Here is a 9,767-nt window from a genome sequence, read left to right as displayed (position 1 = left end):
ATTGGACAAAAGCAAGACACACCACAGAGTGAGGGAGGGACAGAGAGAGAGAGAGAGAGACAGACAGACAGACAGACAGACAGACAGACAGACAGACAGACAGACAGACAGACAGACAGACAGACAGACAGACAGACAGACAGACAGACAGACAGACAGACAGACAGACAGACAGACAGACAGACAGACAGACAGACAGACAGACAGACAGACAGAGAGAGAGAGAGAGAGAGAGAGAGAGAGAGAGACAGAGAGAGAGATAGAGACAGATACATAGAAAGAGGGGGGGGGAGATTTCTTCTCTTGTTCTGTCAGTCACGCTGCTGCCCCACCACCACCCCCACCACACACACACACACACACACACACACACACACACAGCTGGCGACAGTGACATCATGACGATGAGAGAGTGAAGTGAAACGCCGCAGCGAGCGGCGACAGGGACAAGCGGCTGAGGCAGGCGGTGGTTGTGTTCCAAATCGTCAGGCCTGGCAACCGAATAGCTTCCACACGACACAGACACCCTGAAAACAGCGAGCGGCGGAGCGGCGGGAGGGAGAGGGAGAGGGGAGCTAAGAATAAAACTGTAACGAAGCCACGGCGAAAGGTTAGAATGGAGCCACTGTCTGCGTGTCCTCTGTAAACTCTGGTTAACCCCCGGAGCCTGCATGCCTCCCGCAAACAGCACCCGTAAGCTCCAACCAAAAAGAGACCAGGGCTATTTCGTGTGTTTTTTTGCTTTAGGTTTCCACCACAAAGCAGGCAAACCATGGCATCCTTTAAAAAACTATTATATTTTCTTTTCTTTTTCACAATGCAGCACACTGACTACAGTACAGGGTATATAGAGGTAAAATAGAATGCGTGTTTTTCCGCTGATGGTGGTTCTACACAGTATAATATATTTTTTATTGCTGTTATTGAAGTAAAGAGGTCTCCTCTCTCCTGCAGCGAAGGAGAGGGAAAAAAAGTAAAATGGGACTTGTGTGTCTTTGCCAAGCGAGAGCTCTGAGCCTCCCTCGTATAAGCAGTTTGCAAATGTGTTCTGCTTTTTAAGACGTGAGCATGAACAGAGACGCGGGGAAAGAAATATTTTGACAAATGTTAACAATAACCTATACGTTTCGTGATAACCCCTTTAAAAAGAAACCACAGTATGCAGTGCTTTAGAGAAGCAATGATACTGTGCATTCACATTAAAATATGTAATTAATATATTATATTATTCATGCATATATACAAAAACTTGCATGTGTGTATTAAAAAAAGGCACAGGCGCATAGATGTACATCGTAATAGTACGTCGTAAGCAAGCCTGCTCGGGTGGGATGTGGAGAGGGAAGAGAGCGGCTTGTGAATCCTTGGCACAGGGTGAAAAAGGCTTCACTCCGAGGGGGGGCCATGCATGCAGGCTTCACTGGGAGCTAATCTGAGCGGCATTTGGCCACGGCACATTGTAGGAACAGGAAGAGAGCGCTCGCAGAGGCCCCCGCTAACCCACGCCGAGTTACACACTGGCCTGAAAGGAGCCCGGCATGGGGCGCTCCGTCACAGAGGACCGCTGGGCCTCCCTGCCAAGAGGAGCCGACTTAATGCTCTGTAACTGTATATCCCCGGTCTGCTGTAAGACAATACATACACTTTAGACCCGGTGGATAATAGCAAGAGGGCAGGAGATGGGTCTGTGGTGCCGTCCGTATAGCGGAGCTGGGGCGGTGTCCATGTTTACACTCCGAACCTGACTCTAGCCGACAACAAGCACCTGAATGGCGACAACGACAACAAGCCAGCTGACCCCGAGCCAGATGACGAGGCACGCCAAACACAACTAGCCAGGGCGGGAGGGTATTTATTATAGCAAGGAAATGCTGGATTCACAGCCTATTTCTGATGTCAAATGATTGTGCCACAAATAGCAAATGAGAAAACAATATGAAGGAGAAAAGAAAACGCTTACACAATGTGTGTACAGCGCTCCAAAGCTCCACGATGCTTTATTGCACCTATACACGCTGCTATATGACGCCTATATGACCACACAAATGGCCTCTGCATTATAGGCGGTGTTCATACTTTATTAATTTAGAAACTTTATATTTTTCGTTTATTTTATTACCGTTTGTTAAAAAACTAAATGAATAATGTCAAAACCATTTTTAACAGATTCACTCAATGCTGCAAATTTCATTTAAAGTCAATTTATACTAATATAAATCCCAATTTACATTGCATATTATATATATATATATATATATATATATATAATTATATATATATATATATACATACACACACACACACACACACTTTTAAAATACATTTGAAATGTACGGAAAACATACATTGACTACATGGTTAGGATGCTTAACTACACTTTGAGCATTCCACCATACTGCCAAGTAAATCAGCAGCTAAAGCAAATGACCAGCTAATATAAATCACAATACAATAAAATAAAATGTCCTATACTTGGGTCATCTAGTTTCATGCAAAATGTATTATATTGCACAACAGGGAATTTTGGAATATGGCACCCGTAGGGAATCTAGGGCTGTTCCTAAACACACGCAGTACTTTCCAAACATCTCTGCCACCTCTGCTTCAACTTTAGTCACCAGGGCCCGGGGGGGGGGAAACACCTGTCCTGGATATGCTCAAATATAAAACCATCTCATAAGCTAACACAGACACTGCTACACTCTGTCCAAGCATAAGCAAGGCCATTTCAATCCTAAATGTGTGTGTACTGTACTACAAACATGTGTAAGTGTGTGTGTGTGTGTGTGTGTGTGTGTGTGTGTGTGTGTGTGTGTGTGTGTGAGAGACGTGGGGGGGGGGGGATTATGTTCACACAAGGTAGTGTGTGTGTGTGTGTGTGTGTGTGTGTGTGTGTGTGTGTGTGTGTGTGTGTGTGTGTGTGTGTGTGTGTGTTCGTGTGTGTGTTCGTGTGCGTTGTTTACCCATAATCCCTAAGTGTGGTTAGAATGCCAGTGAACGAGACTGTGTGTGAGTCTGTTTATGTGCGTGCTTGTGTGTGTGTGTGTGTGTGTGTGTGTGTGTGTGTGTGTGTGTATGCGTGCGTGTGTGTGTGTGTGTATGCGTGCGTGCGTGTGTGCTCAGCTCATGCTGGTTGGCCATAGGATAGTGTCGCAGAGCGGTAGCGGAGTGAGGCTGCGGACTGAGGCAGGCTGTGGGGCCAAAGAGCGGGAGGTGAGACTACACACAGGACGTCTGTGCCTGCTAAACAGCCTGGGACACGGCCAGCTGTCTGCACGCACACTCCCCACACCGCACACACACACACACACACCGACAACAAGCCACAAACACACAACACGCACTGCTATCGACACACAGTCATTTCATACAACAATAATAACAACAACAACAACACACGGTATACTGGCACATAAGGCTCCTTCTCTGTCGCTCAGTCTCTCTCGTGTGTTGCGTGTGTGCACGTGCACACACACACACACACACACACACACACACGCACACGCACGTGGACGCACACGCACACACAGAGAGAGAAATAACTCCGAAATAAACAGGTTTGCAGATGCTTTTGTTTACAGATGGCGCAGGAAAACATGCACATTTGGATATAAGCAAATTTGCCCACAAACACATGAACAAATGTACCAACGCAAACATATCTCTATGTAAACACAGCTTTTAATCCTCGCCCTGTGCAATGCTTCCAATCACATGGAACAGCCGGACAGGGAGCATTCATTCAGAATAAAATATAGTGTACACATTTATAAAAACCTGGTAATATATTGGGTGTTTTTTTTATATATTATGATCCACATTTTAAATGCTATTGTAGGCAGGAGATAGCAGACTCACTATAAAGTAGCTGTTTGTTGTGATTATCAAAGGCTGGCATTAGATGTGGGGGAATACGGTGAGGTGCTAGTTTTGGCACTCTGAACGGTGTTTCACCTGCCAAAATGTGTGAAGCATCAGACGCTGACCTGTGTGTGTGTGTGTGTGTGTGTGTGTGTGTGTGTGTGTGTGTGTGTGTGTGTGTGTGTGTGTGTGTGTGTGTGTGTGTGTGTGTGTGTGTGCGTGAGTCAGTCAGTCTGACCATCTATTTTACAGTGTTCCTGAGTGTTTGTTGGATGGATGTTTGCGTGTGTTTTTTTATTCATAGGTGCTTCCGAGTAACTGCTGCATGCGTGCGTATGTGCATGAGCACGTATACCTATACTGTACACACTGAAATACGCATTGTTAATCTATACATTTGTAACTGAGAGAATGTACAAATGGTAAGCCAAAAAAAACGACAATTCTGCATCCATTTGGTTACATTTGTACACACTCGCATCTAAACGCTGAGGATTTAACTGTGTGCGGTACCTGCATGCGCGACGCGTGCAAGTGTTTCAGACACGTTAATGTGCCGGCGCTAAAGCCTGCGCGTGGAGTGGACCCCCTCACATCACGTACCTGGCGTGTGGACGAAGTAAGCCAGGTAGAGGTCCAGCTCTTTGACGGAGACTCCGATGTGGTGCGGCTGCACGCACAGGCCGTGGTTGGAGCACTGGGGCGACTTGACCAGCCGCTCGCCGTCCGTGCTCTCCAGGGGGCTGCCCTTGAACAGGATGACCATCACCAGGTCCAGCCGCCACACCTTGTCGGCCTGGCGCAGGCAGTCGATGCGGCGGATCTTGCCCTTCTGGTCGGGGTTGGACAGCACGCAGCAGGGCGGCTTCTTGCCCGTGATGGTGAGCACAAAGTCCTCGCGGAACTCGGGCCGGATGTCCTTGCGGAGCTTGGCCAGCAGGCGCGACGCCCACTTCTGCTTGATCTCGGGCTTCTCGCCCAGCAGCTCGTCCTTCACGGCGCGCTCCTCGTCCTTGGTCATCCTCTTCTCGTGCTTCTTGAAGTACTTGCGCTTGCGGGCCTGCAGGTTGAACCAGGTGTAGGAGAAGGCACGGACATGGGGGAGGAGGGCCTCGATGAAGGGATGAAATTCATCCTGGAGGAAGCAAGGGGAAACGGAGGAGGAGGAGGAGGAGGAGAGAGAGAGAGAGGTAGGCTGTTACTGTTATGTGCTGTTGTTGTCAGGTAACTATAAAGAAGCTGAAAAGTCAACATGTTGTGTCTAAGAGAGGCATGCAAAAATGGCATGTTTCAAACTGAAGCTTTAAATTGTCAGCTGTTTAACTGAAAGGAAAAAAGAGGCAACCTGGAAAATTCAGCAAATGTGGTAAAATATTAATGACAGACAGTATCATTAGTAACATTAACGTAAATTGTTATAATTTCCGATTAATGGTAAATCAAAAAAGGATTACAAATACATTATGCATGAGGATATGCTATAATTAATTAATATTAATATAAGTAAAAAAAGAAAAGATTGGGAAATACAAAATTGAACTGAACAATACAGTACGGTATACATTTTTAATGCTATAAAAATGTATTCCATGTGCCTCCTTTTTGTATACAGTATACCAAGACATTCCAAATCCCATGCGCAAAATAACTACATGAAAAACTAATTCAAATCAGAATGAAAAGAAAGAAAAAAAAAAAAACTGAAAAGTTGAGTCGAGGCGCGCTCCCCTATATAATTTTCTGCTGTAAAAGAGAAGTTATTCTGCTATACCATTAATACCTTCACTACATATCGCTGGGCAACAATGCCCAGATCTCGCCATAGTGATCCTGTGCCAGGGCTGCCACACACCGGTCGGTCACCAACGCCAAGCTTTGCCGCCACAAGACCACTGTTGAAATGTGCTGCTAAAAGATCAGCCATAGCATTTCCTCCTATCTCTCTTGCTACCATGCAAAAGGGAGCTCCAACCAGACTCACATTTCCACAACAAACTGAAAGCCGACAGAAATCACCACAGAAAACCACACTGCTAGAGGAAGACAGACGGCCTGGTAGTTACCATTTTGCACTCTCATCATAAATTTGGCACAGCGTTTAAAATGAAAAAAAAAAGAAAAAAAAAAAGGAGAGGAAAAAAAAATCTCCTGCACCAGTATCTTTTTTTCCCCCCTTCCTTCCCAGCGCTCCCCAATATAAAACGGGTACTGGTAACTGGGGAGGAAGATTAACAGATTATTTGTTTTAATTTAAAAAAAAAACTTGCTGAAAATGATATTTTCTTTCAAGAATATGTGACTCACTGTAAACAGTGGGCCAAAGTTTAAAATCGATACAAGATACCCCCCAAGATTTTAGAGAAGGGGGGGGGGGCACAGATAACACCGCAGTCAGACCTTGTGCAGAATCTAATGAGACAAAAGCAAAAACAACGGCGTCTCAAAATACTGAACTTGTAACAAGAAAAAAAAATCTAATTCTTCAAAAAAAGTTAAAAGTAGAGAGGTGAACAGTATTTCACTGTTAAAAAGTACGAGAATAAACTTTGACAGCACAATAAGAGTAGGTGCACTTAAAACAAACAGATCTTCTTTTGTGCTATCCCAATAAAAAGAAAAAGTAATGAACCTAGGAAAAAAAAATCCTTGGCAAAGTGTAATTGGTAGTGGTGTCTGTTCTGATCCCTGGGCCCCGGCGTAAGACTCTGAAACACACGCGCGCGCGCGTGCGCGCGCACACACACAGTCGGGGGGGCCAGGGAGTGCAGTGCACAGAATAGGAGAGAGGAAAAAAAAAAAAAAAAGAAAAACGGAGAGCCGAATCAATGTTGGACGAGCGCATGCGACCGCTGGCAAAGCAGACTGACGCTTCTTTTTTTCCCCTTTTCTCTCCAACTCTCTCTCTTTCTCTCTCTCTCTGTTTCTCGCTCGCCGTCTCTCGTCCTTCTCTGCGTTCTTCCCCTAACCATCGCTTGAGCCTCTGCCAGCGCGAGCAGGGCCCACCTATTTGGCAACAAGATGCCTGTAGTCCAGCCAATGCTTTAGCTTCAAGAGCTGAAAGGGAGGGAAGAGAGAAGGGAGGAGGAGGAGGAGGAGGGAGGGTTAGTGTGGCAATGAGGGGGAGAGCGAGAGTGTGTGCAAGAGAGTGCATGAGAGAGAGAGAGAGAGAGAGAGAGAGAGAGAGAGAGAGCTAGAGAGAGAGAGAGAGAGAGAGAGAGAGAGAGAGAGAGGGAGGGTTGAGGAGCGGGCGGGAGTGACAGAGAGAGCACGCAGCCCCATCCGACGGTGTACAATTTGCCAAATCGACAAGTTCCTCTCTGACACAGAGGCAAAGTTCAGGGGACCATGGTTTCTCCTGCACCAATCCCCGCAGCCCTCAGCTCGACTCCATATTTACTACGGGCGCCATTGTAACACATGCAAACTCCCACCCTTCTCTGCACCCCCCCCCCCCCTCCCCTTCTCTCTCTCTTGGTTTCTACCTCCCCCCCCCACACAGACACACTCTCTCTCTCTCTCTCTCTGTGTCTGTCTGTCTCTCTCTCTCTCTCTCTCTCTCTCTCTCTCTCTCTCTCTCTCAGTTTGCGTAATGCCACCTTGGCAGAGGATGGCAAAGCGAGAACACACAGCGTTCAGAATCCCACCAGACCCCACCGCCGGCAGCTGCTCATGGGTTTACCACAGCAAACAAAGAGCGAGAAACAGACCCAGTCAGCCACACTCCTTTGACAGCAAAAACCCAGACACAAGACACATGAACGAGTCGCCCCGGATGATTTAAAGACAGAGAGAGAGACACACACAAAATACAGATTAACATATTCAAGAGAGGGGGGACACGGAATTTTGTTTTAACCACTTAAGCCCTATATACTTCGTTGTGCGCCGAATAGCGAAAATAGCCCGCCTATCTACAATCTCACAATATACATCATCGCTTCAGAATGCATTGTGACCGTTGCAGATCGGCAGTTTTCATCATTTTTGAAAATAACATAATGTGAAAACGTTTGAAAATGTCCCTAAAATAGGGACATCGGGGTTAATGTGGTTAAGGGCAATGCGGTTATAGAGCACACGGGGGAGATGGGATGCGGTAAAAAAAAAGAAAAAAGAAATGGATTGTGTTTGAGCAAACTCACTCATATACCTCAGCTATACAGTGTATATCGAAACATGGGGAGCTGAGAGGGTGAATGCTTAAAGATATAATTTCTCCTTTTTGGTTATCTGCCCCGCGCTCCGCTCGCCGTAAATCCCTGTGGGGACTCGGTGGTGGGTCTGTGAGCGAGGATGCCAGGATGCCAGCCATGTTGCCTCCTCATGAAGCATGTCATTCAGGGCTGCACCTGCTCCACACAGTAGTCTGAATGATCTGTCTGGGAAGGGGCATTTTTAACTGAATCATCGATTGGGAATGTATTAAAGCTTGGTATTTATAGCTTCCACTCGCTGAGAATGGCGACACTACAAACTCCTGAGTGTTCATTTAACCACTTGAACACGTTATATATACTTTGTCACATGATGGTGTGCGCATGGAGTAAAAATGGTATACCCCACCAAAAAATACAGAATACCACATGCCGCACCGTGACACGTTTATGAGCTTGTTAGATCTGCTATTTCCTGCTATTTTTGAAAAGAAAAGAGGTATTTCACTTCAAAACACTTCTGGGGGGTATTTTAACATCTTCTAAGGCTTTTGTGTGTGTCCCAGTCAGTGTTTAAGTTGCTTTATTGAATATTTTTAATATTAATTTTATCAGACATGGTCCCTCCTAAACCAATTGCACTTCAAACTCCATTTGAACCATGTTCGACTACTAGACAATACACGGCCATGGTTCTGGTGAATAATACCGTCTTTCTAATGCACGAGGGGGCCGTGTTTTTACTTATTTTGTTTATTCTTTTCATTTAACTTTTTTCTTTTCATTTCCTACACAAGAACAGATACAATGAATATCTAAATATTGAACCAAGCAACTTAAAAACTGTCTAGGGACACAAAAGCCAGAGCAGACATGAAAGTGACCCTGAAGTCCTCTCAATCGAAATGCCTGACATGTCCAAAACCATATACACAGTTAATTAACACTGAGGTTTGTGTAGTGAAAGATCAAACATATAACAACAAAAGCATAAATAGATTTTATGTTGGCCAATATTTCTCCTATGAGGGTGAAGAGCACTGCTGCAGCATATACAGTCTTCAAGTAGGTACATGTGTCTCCTGTCACAGGCCAAATGGTGTATTTTATTTTATGGTATTTTATTTTATGTTGTATATTATGTAATCTGCCTCGTAAGGATCTGGTGTCAGTTTGGTATTCACTTGATGATTGTTTGCAAACCGTCATGTCGGTTTATTGTAATTGTTTAAGTAAACTGTAAAAAGTGTCCTGTAAGTCCATATGGGCAGGGCTTCTTCGGAAGCATGACACTTAAATAAAGAATCAATCAATCAATCAATCATATACTTCGCCTATTCAATAGTAGCCGATCCACAGACTAGTTGGGTAGACTGTGGATTGCTGTTTTAAAAAAACTGTGAAATGTTTAAAGGGGGGGGGGGGGTACTTTTGCGTATGACATGCTCAAGTCAAAAGGGACGCCAGGTTGCAAGTTGTTAAGATAGTTAAACAAGACCCATCTGTGATGTGATTCAAGAGACACTTTTGGCTGCTCCACTGCAGATGGATTGGAAACGGACTTGGATTTTGGTTTGCACTATCACGAACCAAATGAGATTTATTTTGTGACGTTAATGAGCCAATTGCCACTGGTAAGATACTGTGGGTGCTGTCACGGCACGGGCCTCATGCTGTCAAAAGAGCAACTCCAGAACTGCTAAAGTTAATAATAATTAATTCAACAAACTCCCACATTTCTAGTATCACATA

At 45.2% G+C, this 9,767-nt stretch overlaps 1 protein-coding gene across 1 annotated transcript in view; it reads right to left on the bottom strand.

Annotated features, from left to right (window-relative positions):
- The window catches only part of LOC310868547 (nuclear factor 1-like), a gene marked incomplete at its 3' end in the record, with an annotated part of 44,771 nt that overhangs the window by 1,726 nt on the left and 33,278 nt on the right, over positions 1 to 9,767 (bottom strand). Inside the window, exon 3 of the mRNA XM_083779007.1 lies at positions 4,465 to 4,996. Coding sequence (XP_083635133.1) covers positions 4,465 to 4,996 — 532 coding nt within the window. The remainder of the gene's footprint in view (positions 1 to 4,464; positions 4,997 to 9,767) is intronic.

This window comes from Protomyctophum parallelum, assembly GCF_964188405.1.
Source record: "Protomyctophum parallelum genome assembly, chromosome: 13".
NCBI classification, from domain to species: Eukaryota; Metazoa; Chordata; class Actinopteri; order Myctophiformes; family Myctophidae; genus Protomyctophum; species Protomyctophum parallelum.
The sequence above is the reverse complement of the archived record's forward strand: the minus strand, read 5'-3'. Positions and strand labels throughout refer to the sequence as shown.